Raw genomic sequence first — 22145 nt, forward strand, 5'->3', positions numbered from 1 at the left:
TACAGGTACGTCTTCCCTTCCCACCATGTACAGTCACACCTCCTGCCATGGCTCCCATTATACTGCATCTTTTCCCCATGCCAGTAGGATGAAACATTTACCATGGCCACCACCCTCTGCATCTTTGCAACCAACCAACCCAACATCACTGGCATCCTCGCAGGCACCAATTTGTCAGCTTCCCTCCACCCAAACCCTCTTTTCCATGATCTCACCCAATGTTGGCCCTATTTCTCCATCCCAAGGGAGGGTGAGTTGACAGTGTGTGGGTGGGTGGAAGCCTAGAGCACCTCATCCATCCTCCCCTACCTCGTGCTTTGTTGTTGATGCGCTTGCGTTGGCTGCTGGAGGTGTGGGACAGCAGTGTGGCCTGCTGGTGGTTGGAATCCACAGGGCTGGTGGCAATGATGTTGTCCTTGTACTTGTTCATCAGGGACAGCTTGGCATTGTCACTCCCTGAGCAGGAAGAATTGAAGGCAAAGTCTTTCAGGGATAAGGATTTTTTTAAAAGGAGGGAGATGAGACAGAGAGAGATTTCCCTGGGTCCATCACCAGCTTCTGCACGAGGCAGCCCATGCATCTTCATTAACTCCTCAAAACCTGAAGGGGATCAGCAGCTCCTCCAAGCTAACCAGAAGCTGAGATTTAACATTCAGCCTCTCAGCACTTCTGTATAGCCAGATCTAGGGAAAAAAACCAAACCTGGAGAGCTTTAGAAGGCATGCCACAGCCTTTCCAAACCATGTCTCAGTTAAGAAGGCTCTAGACTGGTGGCTCAGTTGGCAATGTGGCAAATCAGCAAGGGTGTTACTAGCCTCAGAGAAGCCCTACTGGTGATAAGACAGAGATAACTCTGAACGGCACTGATGGCAAATATGATTTTCCTGCTAAAACCCTCTGTTGATGAAGACACTGGAAATTCTGGGATATAGAAGGGAATTTTGGGGGTCACCATCAGGCAGCTGGGAGGGGAAACTATTCTGGTTCTCCATCAGGCTACAGGAATGATCATCCCTTCCCTTCAGATCTGTACTCCACATTGTCCCAGCTATGTGTCATTCAGTGAAGACTACTCTCAACTAGCTGCAAGGTCTCCCAGCAATGGAGACACCTTCAGAGTGCTACTGACATCTCACACACAATGAAAATCCAGAGAAACGGGGAAGGTGCTTGAGGGAATGTGTGTGGGAAAATGGAAAGAAGATGAGGTGGAAAAGACCTAGCTCAGTCCATGCTTGTTCTGGAGAACGTGTCTTATGAGGAGCAGCTGAGGAAATGGGTTGTTCAGCCTGGTGAAAAGGAGGCTGAGGGGAGACCTTCCAGCTCTCTACAACTACCCTCAAGTAATAAGTGATATAACAAGAGGAAATGGCCTCAAGCTATGCTATGGGAGACTTAGTTGGATATTAAAAGAAACCTCTTCACTGAAAGGGTTCTCTAACACTGGGACAGGCTATCCAAGGAGATGGCTGAATCAAAATCTCTGGAGGTGTTTAAAAGATGCAGAGATCATAGAATTGAAGAACTGTTGAGGTTGGGAGAGACCTTTGAGGTGAAGTCCAACCACTCACCTACAGCTCACAATCCCACCACTACCACTAAACCATGTCCCTAAGCACCACATCCACATCTTTTAAAAGACATCCAGGGCTGGTGGATCCTGGTGCTGAGTGACATGGTTTTGCACCAGACTTGGTAGCGTTAAGTAAGGGTTGGACTCGGCCATCTCAAGGGTCTTTCCCAACCAAAACGATTCTATGACTCTACGCCCACCTGGCGTGAGGTCCATGCTGGCCTTCTCGTTGCAGCCCTGCAGCGAGTCCAGGGTGCGGGTGACCTGGCTGGCGAAGTCCTCCCCTCCGTTCATGCACTCGCGCTGGAGGTGGTGCCGCAGGTCGGTGATGTCGTACTCGTAGCCATCCAGGATGGGGGTCTCGCGGATGCTGAGCGTGCCGCTGGAGTTGTGGCCCTGCACGCGGGCGTTGCGCAGGCTCTCCCGCCCGTGGCCCCCGATCAGCACCGAGGGGATGTAGTGGATCTCGTTGGCCGCCTCGGCGCTGGCACTCTTCTGGGGCTGCGGCACCCGGCGCCGCTTGCACCACCTCCGCCGGGTGTAGAGGATCATCACCAGGCAGAGGATGGAGAGCAGCAGGGCGATCATCCCTCCCTGTGGGCACAAACACAGGCAGGGCTCAGCTGGGGACCAGTGCCAGTCATTCCCTGGGGATGCAAACATCTCAGGAATGCTCTGGGGTGGCCAAAGTGAAGGCAATTGCCAGAGGAGCTTGGTCATGCCAATAGGGGCACGATTTGTGACCAAGGACAACAATTAAATCCAGGGGTGCACTGAGAAGAGTGCAGCCAGCAGATAAAAGGATGTTCTTTTCCCCCTTTACTCTGCCCCAGTGAGACCACATCTGGAGTACAGAGTCCATGTCTGAGCTTGCCAGTTCAAGAGGGACAGGGAGAGACAGGAGTGTCCAAGAGAGGCTATGAGGATGTTGGACTGGAGCATGTCTGATGGCAAAAGGCTGAGAGACCCGGGGCTATTCAGAGGTGTCCTGTGTTGGGACAAGGGGCAATTGATACAAACTGGAACCCAGAAAGTTCCACCTCAATATGAGGAAAAACTTTCCTGTAAGAGTGAGAGAGCCCTGGAGCAGGCTGCCCAGAGAGGTTGTGGAGTCTCCTTCTCTAGAGACTTTCAAGACCCATGTAGATGTCTTCCTGTGTGACCTGCCCTAGGTGATCCTGCTTTGGCAGGGGATTTGGTCTAGATAACCCCCAGTAGAGCCTTCCAACCCCTACCATTCTGATTCTACAATAAGAAGGTGCTAGCACAAAGAGAGACCAGCGCTGGCCAAGCACTCCCAGCTGAAGCCTGCCTCGAGGTGGACCAGCTTTGAAGTCACCAGTGAGGCATGAAAAAGCAGCATTTAAAGCAGAGTGTGGTTTGTTCCCCTTTCCCACAACACGCCTTTGAAAGCTGAGATCAGATTTATTCCAGGCAAACGCTCCTACAGGCAACTTCTCTTCTGACCCATTTCCAACCACTTTTAGTGCTGTCACTCTTGATCTTGGGAGATTTTCCCAGGGTATCCTGCAGAACTTGCAGCACAGATTAAAAGAGATCAAGGCTCCAGACAGGCAGATGACTGAGGCATTGTTTTGGGAAGACCTCAAGGGGAAGAGACCAAAAAAAGCTCTTGCCTCTGAGGGATGGACCATGAAACTGCACCTAAGCCTTTCCACCACCCCCAAGGCCACTTTCCTGTGGAGGCATTGTCACTGCTCACAGGCGGTGAGATGAAAGCAGAAGATGGTTCTTTACACCCAGAAGATGGATTATTATTATTATTACTATTATTATATAAAATAATAATTAAAATAGCAGTGCAGAGCCAGCTAAGAGCTCCAGGTCTATCCACAGCTCCAGCCCCCCTCTTTTCTATGCAATAGGTGATCTTGATAAAATAGAATAAAATAATAGCAATAATCTGCTCCATTAGGATAAAACATTAAGGGAATTACCAAATGAGAAGCAGGAGAAGCAGCTGGAAAAGAAGCTCTAATGGCCATTATGGTTTAACCTTCTTTCTTTCCCAGGATAATGGAGCTGTGATGCAGCCTCACAGCCTCCTTCCAAACTTCCTTTAGAAACAAAGAAAGAAAACCCAAAGAAGCTCCAGTGACTGAGAAGGCAAGCAGCCCAGCAGAGGAGGAGGGGCTGGCTGGCATGTGGCATCTCCCTGCACAGAAGACCTGGTGACTCCACCATCCCTGGAGGTGTGGTGCTGAGGGACATGATTTAACACCAGAGTTGGTAGAGTTAGGGAATTGTTGGACTTGATGATCTTAAAGGACTTTTCCAACTGAAACAATTCTGTGATTCTATGATTAAATCAGAGAAGTTGAGGTAGACAAAGTCCACTGCTCTCCCCTTATCTACCCATCTGATCACACCATTACCAAAGGCTATCTGATTGGTCAGCTATGATTTGCCCTTAGTGAATCCAAGCTGACCACTCCTGATAACCTTCATTTCCTCCACATGCTTAGAGATAACTTCCTGAATGAGCCCTTCCTTCACCTTGCCAGGGATGGAGGTGAGGCTGAGTGGCCTGTAAGTTCCTGTAAGAAGACTTCTTGTTCTTCCTGAAGATTCTTTCCTCCAGACCTCAGTCACCTCTGCTGTTCCCCATGACCTTTCAAAGATGATGGATTCCCTGCACACCAGAGAGCTCTGGCATACACCTGTGCTGGTAAATAAGAGAGACCAAGCTAGAGACTGAATCAGGTGGAGACCCAGGAGGATTGTGGCTGTGGGCTCTCAAAACAATTCATTATTTCATTGAAACTGAAATTTTTCTGCCCTGATAGTCTGAGAGCTCCAACTGTCCCTGAGGAAAAGCAGCCTGTGGCCACCTGAGCTTTCAAGAGGTACCAAAGGGAGGATGAAAACCATTGCTGGAGTCCCCTCCACCCATTGCTCACTGTAGCATGTGAGGGCAGCAACTCAGACCCCTGGTTCCCCTCTGTGGGAGCACCCCCAACTTGACACTCAGGCAACTGCTATGAGAGGAGCCCTGTGCTGGACGCCCCACGTGTGGCCAGCTGTCACGATGGATACCGACCTCACTCTCACTTCTCCTGGCAACCACACAGGGAAGAATGAAAATCAGCCTTGAAAGCTCCACGTGAGCTCAACTCCTGGCACAAAAGCCAAACTCTATTTGTCAGGGTGTAAGGATGCTGTTGGAGCTCAGCTGAGAGTGATGGAGGAAAGGGGGGAGAGGGAGGACTTAATCTGTATTTACACATTTTGGCATGATAGTAATGAGTTGCAGGCATCCTTCTCATCAGCTCAATAAGGCTTGCTCTGAGCACTCCTATCTCAATCTTGGGATCGGAAGTACCCAAGAAGACCAAGACCACAGTGGCAGAGCAGGGCCACCCTCTCCTGAGGTGATGCTCCTGCAGAAGCAGCTGGGAACAGACAACAAACCCCAAGATAATGGTGGAAAATGACGTTTGGGGGTGAGTATTTTTTTTTCCCTTGAGACTAATCAAGCAGAAATGATGGAGGAGAAACCTGGCCTGGGGTTGCAATCGGGAAGAGCTATCGAGGCTCTCATTAGGGCAGGCACCATTAAACAGCCTGTTTGCAGCCTTGGCAATGCATTGTCTCTGGATAATTATCTTCCAGTGGCATAAAAACTGTCAGATTCTTCACATTTTCTCCAGCATAACAAAAACAAAACAACCAACAAACCACAGATCCACCTCCAACGTGCATATCTTGATCTCACCCTCCTTTCCCTCCCATCAAAACCTCATCCCAGCATATTGGGGGAAGAAAAGCTGTGCAGCATCTTGCACATGGGATGCTGCTGTTTGCTGCACGCTGAGAAAAGGTGACCATGGGGTTGCCATGCTGACAAAAGTGGTGGTGACAGTGCCCAGTGGCACTGTGACACCCGCTGTGTGCTAGAGCAGCAGGCGCCGAGCACCATCCACTGGCCAAAGGGCTCCTGACAAAGTCAACCTGAATTAACCTCAGGGTTAAAGCAGCTGAGACCTTCAAAGCCCAGCACCTCCCTGGGGCACCCAAACACATTTGCAAAATGATGGAAACTAAGGGAGAGGTTTAAAGCAGCACCCTGCACATAGCATCATTCAGAGAGGTGCCCAGGGTATCTTAACCAGTCCTCAGAGGTTGGCCCAGTTCTCCATCCTAGGTTAGATGGGGGAACACATGGCTTTTTAAAAGCTCCTGTATTTCCTACAGGATTCTGGACACCTCCCTGGGGCTACCTTCCCATCACCTACCATGACAGAGATGTGGAGGATCCTCAGCTCCTCCTCTGCTGACTCGGTCTGGGGCTCGTCTGTGGGGTCGAAGCCGGGCAGGTTGGGTGCCCCATCTTGGTGGTGGATGTGGAAGAGCAATGTTCCATTCTCCAGCCACTGCTGCCGCCAGCGCACCAGTGGGATGTCATCCGTGTTGCCTGAGATCTCTGCAAAAGCAAAGATGGTCATGGGGGAAAGGCAGTGGAGAGGAGTGAAGAGGGACATCACCCTCTTCCAAAAAAATGGTTGGGGAAACCAAGGGGGACACACAGCAGGATACCTTCACTCACCTCCTGTCAGCACCATGGCTGCCTCCACCATCCCTGAAGGGTTAAAGCGGAGTAAAATACAGATGTGGGCCCCTCCAAAAACCCAGATGTGGGGCAGGGGCAGAGAACTTACTGACAGCACCTCGGGGCCAGACCTAGGGAATGCAGCAGCATCTTTCTACCCTAATTTGGGGGGGGTTCACTCACGTGCTTCATGCTAAATGTGGCTCCAGATGTGGGGAGCAGAGGATATAGGACAGCTTCACAGTGGCACTAACAGGATCATTGGGACCATGTCACAAATGACTGCAGACAGAAAAGATTTCCCATCCTTTGTGAATGGAGAAACATGCCAGTGGCTGTGATGGCAGCTCTGGCTTGGACTGTGGTGCATTCAGAAGTTTGCAGTTTTGAATCATTTCTTACAGCTCCCCACACATGGCTCAAGCCCTGAGATCTGTAGGGGTACCTGCACCATCTGTCCAAACATCCCAATTTTCCCCAAGTGACTTCCACTTCAGGGCTTGGGGGCAATGGGAAGGATGGACAGAGCTCAGCCAAGGAGTGATGGCAGCAGTGGATACCCAAGCAGGAAGAGCAGGTGAGGGCAAGGACATGACACGCTGCAGGTCACTAAATACCAAAACCAACCGAATTCACCTGGCTGACTCCAGATTTCAGGCACATCCTATGGCTGGGTCTTAGCAAAAGGGAAGGAGACACCAGCACGTTACTGGGAGAGATGGGCACTGCTTTAGCCATCTCTTCCATCTCAGACCACCTTGATCTCAGCCATCAGTCAAGCTTGCCATGTACCATTAGGGTTTTTTCCTCCTGAAAATACACCTTTTAATTGCATTGTTGGAATACTCATGAAAAGCATGATGAGCTTCCCACTGAGATGCAGCTTTCCTTCCTGCCTCTACCCCATGGGAATGGCCCAGCCAGGATCTAGCCAGACCCATCTACTCCATCCCATTTGTGTGTTTTGATGGTGATAGGGAAAAGCCTGGCTGGCTTTGCAAATCATCATCTTTATTTGGCTTGTTTCATGCTTCCTTCAAATGAAAACTGGAATTCAATTACAGAGCCAAAAAACAACGTTTTAAATTTACTCTTAATTAATTTCATTAGGCTGCCTTAAGTGAGCTAGCTAGCTAGGAGGGAAGGGTAAGGGGGGAGTGAAAAAATGTGCATTAGGAACCAGGTTCATCCTCCCAAACTGATTTGATTAATCAAAAGAAACATTAGCTGCAGCGAGCGAACTGGGAGGCTGCTCCTGCTCAGCACAGGTCGTGTTACTGGAGGGAATCAATGCATGGTGAGTGTCCCAAGCAGGGAGATGATGAACTCTCCTCCGTGCCACTGGGAAGCAAAAACAAGAGGAGTCAACTCATCTAGGAAGCCAGAAGCAGTCAACCCATCTAGGAAGCCAGAAGCACTTTGGAAATTCCCTCTAAGCAGCAAGCTGCAAGTTTAGGCACAGAGATCCCCTTTGAAAAGCTGGTCAGGGTTTGAAAAAGCAGCTCTCCTCCTTCTCCCACCTGGTCTTTATTCATGGGCTGAAAGGGGGGGAGACAAGCTTTCCTGCTTCTTCAGCTCCCCGTGGCTTCTCACCTTCACATGAACCAGCTCAAATGGAGGAAAATATTCTCCCTGCACCTGTCTGCTAACGTGAAATTAGGCGTAATTAAGGCAAGAGCTTTTATACACAACAGGAACTCCACATCCTGACATTTGGGAAAATGTAAATACCAGCATTTACTCCATTGTCAGGAGGGGAAAAAAAATAATAATAGATCCTAAGTAGATGACATTGTGACATTTCGAAAGCTGGTGTTAAAGATGTTTTCCCCCTGATCTGCCATATCACTGCCAGAGCAGCACCCTTCAGCTCATTAATAGTTGAGGAGAGCTCCTTGGTGGAAGTTATTTAAATGATTCATGGATTATAGTAAATTTAAGCCTTGAAATAGGTTGTCATAATTTCAAATTTATTTAAACAGCCTTATTTTTAAAGAGAAAAATGGATTTCAATTAAAAAAAAAGAAGAAGAAGGATTCTTGCTTTCAGAAGAGCACAAGCCAGTTGCAGAGCCGCAGCACCTTGTCCTCTTCCACCAGCCATCACACCACGACCCTGCAGCTGCATCACACGCAAGTCAAAGGTGCTAGAAACACAGGAAATCACCCCAGAAATCAACAAATGGCGAGCTGTGATCCTTTCATCACGCCACAAGACAAGGCTGCTCAATTATATCTGCTCCTGCCCTGGCCAAAGGCTCTTGAGGCAACACCTGGATGAGTGAGCTTCATCCTTGGACCTCCTCCTTTACTCCAGGGTCTTAGCAATCTGCCAGCTGCACTTATCCCACTCCATTTCTACTTAAAACAGTTATAAATACAAATGCTTTCCTGCACCTGGGAAGTTCACCTGGAGTTTGGTTCAAGCAAGACCAAGATCAAGCTACCCTTTTGGATGAGTAGATTCCTTTTTGCTGGAGGTGGGGGGATTTATACCTGCTTCATTACTGATGATCCCAACACATGATGAAGACCAAGACCGAGCTTCCTCCCTAACACAGCATCTCTTTACTCTTTCCCCTTCCAGTCCAATGCATTCCACTTCCAGCTTTGTCTTGCTCTACAAGTAGATATCTTATCACCTGGTGGGAGACACTATAGCAATCCATGTAGCAAACTGGGGCCATTTATCTGGATGGAGTTCAGCTTTGCCATGTGGCAATCCTGCCAGCCAGCTTATGCTGTGGGGCCAAAAGATACCAGAGACGGTGGGTAAGTGGGCAGAAAAAAACAACTTCTCTAAAGAGCAGGGAGGAGAGAGGCTAATTTCAAGTTCAAAGTTTGAAAGATATTGATGATAGGCCTGGTCTCTGCATGGCTTTCATTAAGGCCTTGGCCATGAAGCCATTAGCACCAGTATTAACTTCTTGCCCCTTCTGTTAAAAAATAGCCTGCCTGAGTCAGGGGTTAATAACAGTAGGAGACCACTAATTAGGCTATGCCTCATTCACCTGGTATCAAACGTGGCCCAGGTCCTTCATATCTAGAGGAGCAGCAGCCTCCACAGACCTTGGCTGATGCTTTCAACATAACCGCCGCAGCTACTCCCCTCCCAGACCATCTGCGAGGGGAGGGAGGAGGGAAGAAAAGGTTGTAGAGGAGCAAACTGAGGAGAGGACGAAGTCCAGATGAAGTTGCTGGAGGTGGGTGGATTTATGCCTGCTTCATTACTGATCAACCCAAATAAGCTCATTTTCCTAGGGAGAGCTGTCCCACCCGAAGCAAACCTAGTGTTTCCTCTGTGTCTCACAACTTTGGGAGGCAACACCTCTGCATCTCCCACTTTTGAAAGGAAACACCTCCATCACAGCCCAGTTCTGCACCTGACCTGGTGCAACACTGAAACCATTGCCCCTGAGCTCAACATCAACATGGACCCATTCCCACGTCCTTGTCTCCTCGCCAAGGCCCAGCACCATGGCACACAAAGAGAGCAGCTCTCCTCAAAAATGCACACAGGCATTTTGAAGGGAAAAAAAAAACCCCAGCAAAACTATTTTCCTTCTCATTTGGAAGCATTTTGCACTAACAGACATCTCCAATTAGTCAAATGACCTCTGCCAGAGTCTATGCTGACCCATTGCATACAGCAGAGTGCAGGTTTCAACTTGGACTTGGATTTCCTCATTAACATTTAAACCTGGCTTATTTTCCATCCAGAACCTGGCTGTGCCTTTATTTCACTTCCCCATTAGCAAAGGTTTTTGCTGCATGTTTAAACCTTGCACCTCCTTCAAAGGACTCTAACAAGGCTAAGCAAGCCCCGACCCTGCACTTCTCCAAGGGTCTCCAACGCCTGAAGCAGGACAGGAGGCCTTCCCACCAGGAACCACTCACACTTTCTGTTGGGTCCTCAGACCTATCAATCCAGATGTCAAGAAGCATGTCCTGACATTTAACTCGTTTTCACTTCCGAGGTTTTACTGACACATCTTTCATGGCATAATATTCTTGCTTTTATGGGCCCAGTTAAAAAAAAAATCACATCCATCACTGACTGTCTCCATTTTATTTCCCTCTTTTACCCCCAGCCCCCATCTCCAATCTCCGGTAAGAAAACGAGCCCATTCTGTAGGTCATTCTGCCTTTCCAAGACACTCCAGCTTCTCCCTACCAGCAAACACAAACCTCAGTTTAACTATTTTATCTGTTGCATGGCAGAAGGCACCTGGGGCAACGTTTCCAAAAGGCCCATAGACATGAGAGGATCTGATGCCCAACAAGGTTAAGTGTGGGGTCCTGTACCTGAGGAGGAGTAACTCCTTGCACCAGTACAGGTGAGGGGTTGACCTGCTGGAAAGCAGCTCTGTGGAGAAGGACCTCAAAGCACCAGTGGACAACAAGTTTACTATAAGCCAGCAATGTGCTCCTGTGACCAAGAAGGTCAATGGTATCCTAGGGTGCATTAAAATAAAATGTGGCCAGCAGCAGATCAAGGGAGGTTCTCTTCCCTCTCTACTCTGGAGTATTGTGTCCAGTTCTGGGCTGCCCAGTTAAAGAGAGACAACTATTGGAGAGAGTCCAGCAGAGGCTACTAAGATGCTGAGGGACTGGAGCATCTCAGTGAGGAGGAAAGGCTGAGAGACCTGGAGCTGTTTAGCCTGGCGAAGAGCAGCCTGAGAGGGAATATAATCAATGCTGATCAATAGCTAAAGGGTCCTCACCCTTCAGGATAGGACCAGACAATTTTCTGTGGTGCCCAATGACAGGACAAGAGGCAATGGGCACAAACTGGAACCCAGAAGGTTCTATCTGAATAGAAGGAAAAGCATATTTACTGTGAGGGTGCTGGAGCCCAGGAGTAGACTGCCCAGAGAGGTTGTGGAGTCTCCTTCTCCAGAGAGATTCCAAACCCACCTGGACATTGTGATCCTGGGCAACCTGCTGTAGGTGACCCTGCTTTAGCAGGGCAGTGTTGGACTAGGTGAGCCTCAGAGATCCCTTCCAACTATGATTGATTCTGTGATTCAAGGAAGAGGCACTGACTGTGTCTGCAGGCACTCTCTGGCTAGGTCAGAGAGATCAGCCCACCACGAGCTCTGCACCTGGGGCTGCTACACATGAAGCCATTAGCTGTCACAGCAAGGCTGACAGCTAACCAGGTTTCTCCTTGAAGTGCAGGGTGACTTTGCTTCTAGGAAGGTCAGCAAGGACTGAGATTTCCAAACTGTAGCCATGGTTTAGCCTTGAACTGGGATTGCTGTCCTGAACATGCCATAATCCTAATTTGTCCCTTTCTTTAACAACAAACCCCTCCATCGCTCCAGGAGTGACACTGTGCCACGTGGGAGTGACATTCATTTGCAGAGTGAAGGACACTGATTCGTCATGAATCAGCCTGAGCTGACCAGCTCTGCTCTGCAGCTCCTGACCTTACAATGTGCCATGCCCCAGTGCCCTGCTCTTCCCTGCAGACCCGAGGACGTGCCCAGCTGCACCTGTGTGATGACCTTTCTGAGGCTTCTTTCTCACCACATTTGTCATTTTTGACCAAAAACAACCCAGGGAAAAGCCTGGCTACTGTGTGTGGCTGCCATGAGCAAGCTAGGACAGCTGCTGGTGTCTGATTTTCACCCCTGTTTTGTTAGTTTGGCCCCATCTACCATAATCATGAGCTACAGAGGTGGGACGGAGAGACAAAGCCACCTCCTGGACCAGCACACAGGATACATTGTCATGTAAAGCCCCACACCATGACAGTGAGCAAAAGCAAAATAAAAGAGGATGTGTGACAGGAACATCTGAGATGCAAGGTTGATATTTAAAGCCCAGAATGGACCACATTTCTAGCTGACACCCAACCCTGCAATGCTACATCTTCCAGAAAGAAGCTCAGGTCTCCACAGAAAGAGCCCAAATGATGGAGAATCAGCCCAATGGAGCCATGGAAAATTACTGCCCTGGCTAAATCACCTCCCAGCACATCAGTGAGATGGAGAGCATGAAACCTTCAGCCCAGATGGTGCTCACCTATGAGCAGTGGAGGAGGATGGCTGATGAACTCCACCAACACAGCAGCTATCACTCAGAAACGGTGATAAACCAGAGAAGAGCTACTTGGCAGAGGAGACCCCAATCTCTTAAAAAAGCTCTTTGCACATCACAGAAATTACAGACCAGTAAAACCTACTTCTGCTCTGGACAGTGTGTGGGAGGAACTGGTAAGTGCATGGGTAAATATGGGTCACTCAGTGCTGTAAGCCAGTAGATAAGGGGGATCCACTTTGATGGACTCATTTCAAAGAGCCCTTGTCAGAATCCACCCTCAAAGTTTCCCACAGCACCTTAAGTGGGGTTGGGATAAGAAGCAAAGTTCTCTTGATGCCCTCCAGGTGGGGGTGGAAGAAGAGGTTGGTGCTCACAATGAAAGGAGGTTACCGAGAAGCCCCATGGAGATATTTGTCAGGACCTCAGCTGTTCAGGAACACTCTGCAAGAGGAAGCGAATGACAAAGTTGGTCACCAACGCTAAATTTAGTCTCCACAAAGCTAAATCTGCAAAGTGCAGGAAGGAAAAGTGGGCAAGGAAGTGGGCAGGTGAAATTCAACTTTGGTAAAAGTGAGTTGATCTTGAATCCTACAAGTGGTATTCAGGTCAGCCATCTCGTAACAGAGAAGGCAATGCTTGGAAGGTTTGGAGGAGGGGTACAAGGAAGATGAGATAGAATAGAATAGAACAGAACAGAATAGAACAGGTTGAAAAAGACCTTTGAGATCATTGAGTCCAACCTATCATCCAACACTATCTAATCAACTAAACCATGGCACCAAGCACCCCATCAAGTCTCTTCCTAAACACCTCCAGGGATGGTGACTCCACCACCCCCCTGGGCAGCCCATTCCAATGGGCAACCACTCTTGCTATGAAGAACTTCTTCCTAACATCCAGCCTAAACCTCTCCTGGTGCAGCTTGAGACTGTGTCCTCTTGTTCTGGTGCTGGTTGCCTGGGAGAAGAGACCAACCCCCACCTGGCTACAACCTCCCTTCAGGGAGTTGTAGACAGCAATAAGGCCTCCCCTGAGCCTCCTCTTCTCCAGGCTAAGCAACCCCAGCTCCCTCAGCCTCTCCTCATAGGGTTCATGCTCCAAATCTCTCCCCAGCTTTGTTGCCCTTCTCTGGACACGTTCCAGCAACTCAACATCTTTCCTAAACTGAGGGGCCACAAGTGTCTTTGTGGAAAGGAGATACCAACTGCATGAGGACTTCTCAGCAAGAAAAACATACAACTGAGTAGGGCCATGACCAAAGCCTATAAACCCATGAAGCCCAGAGGAGCGGAGGGAAAGGCGACAACTGTTTACCACTTCTTGCTTTGCAGGGATTAAGGGTGTAAAAAAATAACAACAGGCTCTGTTTCACCCACTATGAATTATGAAAGCTCTGAGAAAGGAACTGAATTCAGCTGCACCAGCAGCTACCAGACAGCTCAGGTGCAGCTCACCCCTTGAAAAAGCCCTGCAGCACAGGGCTACTCATCATGCCAGGGGACCACCGACCTGCTGCCCCCCACACTGTTCAGTGTCTTGGGGATGGAGGGTGTCTGCAAAGCTAGTAAGTGCTACCCAGGACACACTTTGAGGACAAATCCCATACCCACATATGCATTCAGGAGGAGCTGAGACCTTCTGCTCATCCAAGCAATGCCTCACTATGGTAAGCAGACCCCAAGACACCTCCTTCCCTTTGAGACCTCTCAACACCAAACTGGCAACAGTCCCTCTCCAGACCCCAGCCATCCATGCTGTTGGATCCTCCAGACCCAAGACACCTGCCAGGATTACCTTCAGCTTTCCAAGCCAAGGCAGCAATTTTCAGGGGGAGGCAAAGGGCTATTTATATCCATCAGGGGCTGGCAGGGAAGGTAACAGGCAGCCACTCCAGCCCATCTGCCAGCCACTTAGTGAGACATTAGAGCATATCGTACAGGAGAGGTCAGGCAGAGGAGGTGGTGGGACAGGCAGGGAAGGCACTGCAGCGATGACATGGACTTCACTTCAAGGGTAAACTTGAGCCTGCTCCTGCAGACCAATTTGTTTGAGCACTCATTGTGCTGAAGCCAAGAGGTCAGGCAAATCAGTCATTATTCTGGACTTCTCATGACATCCATTCCTCATCTTCTGGGGGAAAAGTGGAGTCTCCTTCTCTAGAGACTTTCAAAATCCATCTGGATGCGCTCCTGTGTGACCTACCCCAAGTGATCCTGCTTTGGCAGGGGGGCTGAACTCTATGATCTTCAGTGGTCCCTTCCAACCTCTACCATTCTACGATTCTATGAAAGTCAGGACCTGCTGGTCTTCTGGGACATGGGAGGGTTGAGGTGGCCCTCCCAGGTGGAACCAAAATAACCCTGTCCACTCTCCTGCCAATAACAGGGCCAAGAGTTTTTCCAAGAGATCATCCTCCTCATTCTCCCACCTCCCTGGAGGGCCTGATGCTGATCTTGGGGACAGAACAAATTCTTACCCCTGACCCATTACAAGATGGAGAAGGGAAGTATAGGCTATTGCAAACTGCAGCTTCATGTCTTCCATTTTCCTAACACTGCAACCCAGAGAAACCCCAACAACCTTTGCAGACCTACATCCCTTCTCCCACCACTCAACAGACTCAAAGATCAGTAGCGGTTGGAAGGGATGTCTGGAGATCATCAAGCCCAACCCCTCTGCCAAAGCAGGATCACTGAGGGCAGGTCATAAACTCTTTGGTGCTTAAGAGCTCCTCCTTGATTTCAGGCTCCACTCTCAAGTTTGTGGAGAGGCTTTGAAAGATAACAGGGAGAAGGAATTAAGGGGGAAAAAAAAAAGAAGAAGAAGGATGAAAGATGTAGAAGGGGACAAAGTTAACTGTACATCTTGAATTTATCACTCTTGAAAGAAGAGCTTGTCAAGAGGGCCAGAGCTCAGCCAGTGCACAGTGATCAATGGGAAGACTTTTGGGTCTAGTCAAGCTCATTTCAGATTTACAGGAACAGAAGAGAGGCATAAATCCGCCGCTGCCTGACGAAAATGGAGGTAATTAAATCTGCAGGTGTATATAATTGTCATATTGACGAGCTAGATAAATCAGCAGAGCCAGCAGAACCACAAAGCCTCGTGTTGAGCACAGAACCTCCCCATGAGGAGGATAGGAGACAGGGCTGGTGGGTACAGGACACAGCACTGGGGATAACCATCACACCTGCACAGACTTACCCATCACTACAGCCACCACAAGCTTCTCTTCTGTGAGAGACCTTCCCTAGATTGCCCATATGGCTATCAAAAGCAGCAGGACTCCAAGCACTTCCAGTGGTTGCAATCGCCTGCAGCCTCAGCCTGGCTACTGCAAAATTTCCCTGGACTTAGGAGGATGAAATCAGGACCCTGACCATTCAGATGTCCAACCATGGATGCTGCAGGGTGCTCTTGAAACTCCAAGTCTGGGTCCAAGTGGGGCATTGACTTCATCTTGTAGCAAACCCTCTTCTTCTTCTTCCTTTTAAAATTTTTGTTAACCTTTGTTATTTTGGGAACTTTGAAGCCTAATCTGCTCCAAGGCAGCTGCCTTTATAGGAAGGACAGAAAGTGCAGAGTGGGAATTTGAAAGAGGGGAAGAAATAGGGAGAGGAAGAAATGGTGCTTCACAGATGAGGTCTACAACAGCTCCTTCATCATTTCTCCTGCATTCCAACAAACTCAGCACAGGAGGCACTCAGGGCTCTTTAACCAGCAGCTACAAGACATCTGAAGGCAACCCAACACTGCATTTACCGAACACTGCAACCCAGAGAATCCCCAAAGACCTTTGCAGACCTCCCCCACCTTTCAATAGACTCAAAGAATGGTAAGAGTTGGAAGGGACCTCCAGAGATCATTGAGTCCAGCCCTCCTTCTAAAGCAGGATCACCTAGGGCAGGTCACACAGGAATGCATCCAAACAGGTCTTGAAATTCTCTAGAGAAGGAGATTCCACCACCTCTCTGGGCAGCCTACTCCAGTGCTCCATCGCCCTTACAGAAAGAATTTGTACCTCCTGTTGAGGTGGAACTTCCAGTGGTCCAGTTTGTATTCACTGCCCCTTGTCCTGTCATAGGACACCATCAAAAAGAGGCTGTCCCCTTCTTCTTGACACCACCCTTCAGATATTCATAAACATTAACAAGATCTCCTCTCAGTGTTCTCTTTTCCAGGCAAAATAGCTCCAGGTCTCTCAGCCTTTCCTCATAAGGGAGGTATTCCAGTCCCTTCATCATCCTTGTAGCCACCACTGGACACTTTATCCCTGTCCCTCTTGAACTGGGGAGCCCAAAACTGGACAGAGTAATAGGACACCCCTTGGTCTGCAACACAGCTGCTGAACATTGTTCCCAAGCCACCACAGCTCAGCCCTTCTGCTGTGCACGCCAGAGCCACGGGGATACTCCTTCCTGCTGTGCCAGGAGGGAGAGGAACCCGAGGGAAGGCTTCCCCATCACCTTCACCAGCTAAGCCCCCTCAGACGTGCCCAGGGGCTTCCCAGGTCGAGCACTACGTACGTGCAGCAATTGGCTAATTAAAAATTAAGCAAGAGCTTCTGCATTGCAGTCCACATTATGTAACAGTGCTCCTCAGCCTCAGCACCCATCAGCTTTAACGTGATCACACAGCACCACCACCCTGCCTACATCGACCTGCCGGGCTGCTCAGGCACTGCTCCCACACTTGGGAGGAAGGAGGAAATCCCAGGGTCAGAATCACATTTACATGGCAGGGAGGTGGAGGGACAACAACAAAAAAAGGAGGAACATCTACTTATTTCTTACTCTAGGGCTGAAATCTGGGATGGCCAGAACAAAGAGCATGGAGCCACGATGCTTCAGCCCAGCCAAGTGCTGAGCACCAGCCCAGCCAAGACAACACCTCCATGACCAGGGATTTCATCCCCTCTTGGCAAACAAAGAGTATTTCTATAGGCAAACAAGATTAAATCAAGGTGAGGAGTGAGCTGCATTTTTGCTATCTCCAGAGCAAAGAGCCCTGCCCCACTCTGAGCATCATTTAATTGCAAACTCCTGCACTGATGGCCACATCTTTGCTTTAACCCCGTGGGCTGTGGGGCTCCAGGAGCTGGCCTGCCACCTCCTCCCTTCTTCGGACAGAAACCCACTGAACACACATGGCCCCTGCAGCGCTGTTCCCAGGACACAGATGCTGCCACTCAGTGGGAAACCAGCCATTCCTTCCTGCTGTCATTTGCTCCAATGGGTGCTTTAATGGACACTGTGCACTGTGCTGGTGGCATCCCTTACTGGCCTTCTTGAAGCCACCAGAGATGCTGCAGCTCACACCCATGGCAAGGGGACAGTCTCTTTTCAATGGTGTCCTGTGATAGGCCAAGGGGCAATGGATACTAAATAGACCACAGGAAGTTCCACCTCAATATGAGGTAAAACTTCTTTATTGTAAGGGCAACAGAGCCCTGGAGCAGGCTCCCCAGAGGTTGTGAAGTCTCCTTCCCTGGAAACTTTTGAGACCTGTCTGAATGCATTCCTGTGTGACCTGCTATAGCTGATCCTGCTTTAGCAGGGGGGTTGGACTTGATGATCTCCAGAGGTGCCTTCCAACCCCTACCATTTTATGACTCTGGCTGTGTTTCACAGGCATTCAGCAGTACATGAAAAGTTCTCCCTCCCCAGCACCAAGCTTTAGTTACGAGGCCAGATCTAGCCCAAGCTGACCATAGCATCACCATCCCACGTGGAGATGTGCACCACACCCCTGCCAGGAATCTGTGTGGCAGCCTCTGTGTCCATGGGACATCCCTTCACCACAGTTTGTGCTGATGGTTAGTGAGCAGCTTGAGGCTGACTCTTCCAGCTGTTATGTGCCTTGGCAAGCAAGAAAGGGGGAAAAAATGTTAATAAAAAGCTGTGGAAGCCAGCCCAGGCCCAAGACTGACCAAGTGGGCTCAATGCCTCCAATGAGACCCCATCACAGATGTTTCTACCATCTACTGAGTGGGCCACGCTATTTCTCCTGCCCATCAAGGTCCTGGGTGTACCAGAAGTGCCACACACCCGGGAAAAAGAGCAGCTCCTACTGAAAAGTCAATAAAATTGGTTCCACTCTTTACCTGGGAGACATCATCTTGCTGGTGCATTCTTGGACACTCATCCCAGCCTGGCTAGAGCTGCACCTTGGGATGCAACCCCTGCAGCTCCTGCCTTGCAGGCTGGCAGAGACACTTCTTATCCATCCCTAAAATCCCAGTCCACATGTGTCATGTCTGCAAAGACAAACTCCTTGGTCTGTCCCTTTGGCCAGCAAGAAAGCCAGCAACTCCACAGCAGTGTGACAGTTCTCAAGGCCCATCACCGCTCCTCTCCAGAGCTCTCCGGAGCAGCCAAAGCCAGAGCCCAGCTATTTATGTCTCAGCCACAGAGGAAAGGTTGGGGAGCTGCAGCTCTGGGATGGGAAAACAGCTCCACACCAGCAAAACCACCACTGGGAAAGCAGGGCCCAGAGAAGCTTGGGGCCAGCCTGGGGCAGTGGAAGGTATGATGGGCTTCTCTGCTCCAAAGCTGACGGTTTCAGGAGATACCCCAGCAGCTGTGGACACTGGGGACATCATTAGAGGAGAGGATGGGCCGAAGGCACAGCAGCAATTTAAAGTCTGCCCTGAGCCAAACTTAGCCCCTCTGGGACCCTGCAACTGTGGCTGCAAATTGACCCTGGCATTAAAATTTGGGAACACAATGTCTCCTTTCCCAGGCATCTTCTCTTGCCCACTCAAGTCATCCAGCTTGGCTGATGCCAGCAGGACCCTCCCTGCCATGACACTACTCTTCTTGGCAGGAGAAAGGCCACCACCTCATGATGCCACACAAATCACCCCAATCAGCCCTGAGCCTCCCACCCCCATGCTGGATCTGTGCCCCATAGTCAATTCTCACAGTCTGGCTACAGAGCTAGGAAGGGGAGTTTTAAACCTTCTGAAACCCCATGCTAAAGATCCACCACAGGGTGGAGAAGCCTCATTAAAGGGAGGGCATTTGGTGGCTGTGGGGCTTTGGCACCGGGAATTACCAGGAGCCCACCAGCCCAGGCTGTGGCTCCCAGCACTGTGCCCTTCCTCTCTCGCTCCCCTTGGGATGTTCAAATTAATTGCCTTGTCTCCTGGAGCTTTTAGCTGGAACAAATAAAAGAAAAAGGGGGGGGGGGGGGGGGGGGGGGGGAGAAGGGGTGTGTGCCAAAACCCATAATAAGGCCTCCAGTTCCTCTGAGCTACAAGGGCTGCTTTAAATTTGGGGTGGTTTTTTTTTTTTTTTCTCCTTTCTTCCTTTTTTATTTTTTGAGCAGGTTGCCATGGTAACCGTCTCCCATCACACCACAGCCTGTCCCCAGGATATTTCGGGGTTGCTAATATGTGCTTTCCCAAGCAGCCACTGCGCTGTGACAGTGACATCGTGGCCGGGTTTATTGGCAGGGGAGGCGGGGAGGGGAGCAAGAGAACGCTCCCAGGAAGCAAGTTCTGGACAGACTGGAGAACCAGGCAAAGGGGAAACCTAAGGAGGTTTAACAAGGATAAGTGTGGAATCCTGCAGCCTGGCAGGAACACCACCATGCACCAGTACCGGTTAGGGGTTGACCTGCGGGAAAAGCAGCTCCACAGAGAAGGACCTTGGAGCTCTGGTGCACAGTAAGTCAAGAGGGGACTGGACGTGGCACTTAGTGCCATGGTTTAGTAGTCATGAGGTCTTGGGTGACAGGTTGGACTTGATGATCTTTGAGGCCTTCTCCAACCTTATTGGTTCTATGATTCTATGATCTGTGGGACAGCAATATGCTCTTGGGGCCAAGAAGGCAAATGGTATCCTGGGGTGCATTAAGAAGAACATGGCCAGCAGGTAAAGGGAGGCTGTCCTTCTCCTCTACTCTCACCAGGGGGTGAGACTACATCTGGAGTATTGTGTGCAGTTCTGGGCTCCCCAGTTCAAGAGGGATGGGGATAGACTAGAAAGCATCCAAGTGGTAGCTATGAGGATAATGAAGGGACTGGAACACCTCTCTTAGGAGGAAAGGCTGAGAGACCTGGAGCAGTTTTGCCTGGAAAAGAGAAGATTGAGAGGAGATATTACTTATGTTTATAAATATCTGAAGGGTGGGTGTCAAGAAGGGGCCAGTCTCTTCTCAGTGGTGCCCTGCAATAGGACAAGGGGCAATGAATACAAACTGCAACACAGAAGTTCCACTTCAACATAAGGAAAAATTCTTTACTGCGAGGGTAGTGGAGCCCTGGAGCAGGCTGCCCAGAGAGGTGGTGGAGTCTCCTTCTCTCAGTACTTCCAAGACCATCTGCATGCATTCCTGTGTGACCTGTACTATGTGATCCTGCTTTGGCAGTGGGGTTGACCTCGCTGAACTTCAGCGATCCCTTCCAACACCCATCATTCTATGACTCTGTTAAGGTCCTACCTATGTGCAGTTTCCCCTGCCCATCAGGCAGGTCTTCATCCCAAAGGGCTCCAGCAGCCAGGCAATGGTTTCTCTTAGACCACAGAACAGTGCTCCCAAGGCAACACAGTGTTCACTAGGCCAAGCAGAATTGATGTGTCTAACCAAGAGCACAGGCAGGGTCTCCTCAACATCTCTTGCTGCCTTCTCCAGCCCTTCCTTTCCTCCATCAGGTTAGTTTTCAGCTGGATCAGCTCCCCGCAGCAGCAAAGCCAGCTCTCTGCATCCCCATGGCTGCTTGCTCTGCCATGGTCTTTAGTCATCCTAATTACTGAAATGCCTCTGAGCCAGCCAGGGACCATGTCTCCTCTTACATTGGGGCTGCAGACCCCAAACTTCTGTGGGCAATGTGCCACCACCAGCTAGAGAGTTCCTTAAGGACCCTTTGCCCCCTTTTCATTATAAATGTTGAAAACAGCCCTTGCCCATGCCCCAGCAGACCTCAGGCTCTGCAGACAGGACATGTGTCTGAGGGAACTGGGACTGCTTAATCTGGAGAAAAGGAGGCTGAGGAGAGACCTTCTCTTAAAGGAAGTTATATTGAAGAGACAGTCAGTCTCTTCTCCTTGGTATCAGGTGATAGGACAAGAGCTACACCAGGGGAGCTTTAGGTTGGATATCAGGAGAAATGTATTTCCTGCAAGGGTGTTCAGGCATTGGGACAGGCTGCCCAGGGAGGCAGTGGAGTCACAGTCCCTGGGAAGTGTTCAAAAACCATGTAGACATGGCACTGTGGGACATGTTTTAGTGGGCATGGTGGTGTTGGGTTGATGGTTGGACTTGACAATCTTAGAGGTCTTCTCAAACCTTAAGGATTCTATGATTCAGTGGTGCAGAACACAGGCTCAGACCCCAACCTGAGCCCACCATCACCAGCAAACATGGCCCCATTGAAAGGCAAAGCATGAGGTCAGCTTGGACCACATCCCAAAGCGGACTCCAAAGAGCCCAAGGTGAGCATCTGTCATAGAACCACAAATCTGTTGAGGATGGAAGAGACCTTTGAGCTGATCATGTCCAACCACTCACCCAGATCTCACAATCCCACCACTACTGCTGAACCACTACCACTATACCACATCCTTAAGCACCACATCCATGCATCTTTCAAGCATCCCCAGGGATGGTGACTCCACAACCTCCCTGGGCAGCCTGTTCCAATGCTTAAGAACACTTCCTGCGAAGAAATTCTTCCTAATATCCAACCTGAATGTCCTCTGGCACAACCTGAAGCCATTTCCTCCCCTCCTATCACTTCTTCCATGTGAGATGACAAGAGGAAACAGCCTGAAGTTGATCCCAAGCATCCCTGGCAGCAAAGCAGGACCAGAAACACCAACGTGGCTCATGGGAGTAGAGGATGCTCTCTCCAGACACATTCTCAGCATGAAGCCAGAACCTGGCAATCAAAAATCTTCTTATCTAGACAAATCCCTTAGCGTGTTGCTGCTTGGGGTGAGCTGTGGGCCAC

General features: G+C 49.8%; 1 protein-coding gene across 3 annotated transcripts in view; it reads right to left on the reverse strand.

The window, feature by feature from the left end:
* ASTN1 (astrotactin 1) overlaps nucleotides 1–22145 on the reverse strand; it is an 84043-nt gene that overhangs the window by 51304 nt on the left and 10594 nt on the right. For all 3 annotated transcript variants that reach the window (XM_068141383.1, XM_068141382.1, XM_068141384.1), the window contains exons 2-4: nucleotides 5830–6017; nucleotides 1774–2167; nucleotides 310–456 (exon numbers count right to left, since the gene is read on the reverse strand). In XM_068141383.1, coding sequence (XP_067997484.1) covers nucleotides 310–456; nucleotides 1774–2167; nucleotides 5830–6017 — 729 coding nt within the window. The remainder of the gene's footprint in view (nucleotides 1–309; nucleotides 457–1773; nucleotides 2168–5829; nucleotides 6018–22145) is intronic.

Source organism: Melanerpes formicivorus, unplaced genomic scaffold (genome assembly GCF_026170545.1).
Source record: "Melanerpes formicivorus ecotype bairdi unplaced genomic scaffold, bMelFor1.0.p_v2 SCAF_7, whole genome shotgun sequence".
In the NCBI taxonomy this organism is placed as follows: Eukaryota; Metazoa; Chordata; class Aves; order Piciformes; family Picidae; genus Melanerpes; species Melanerpes formicivorus.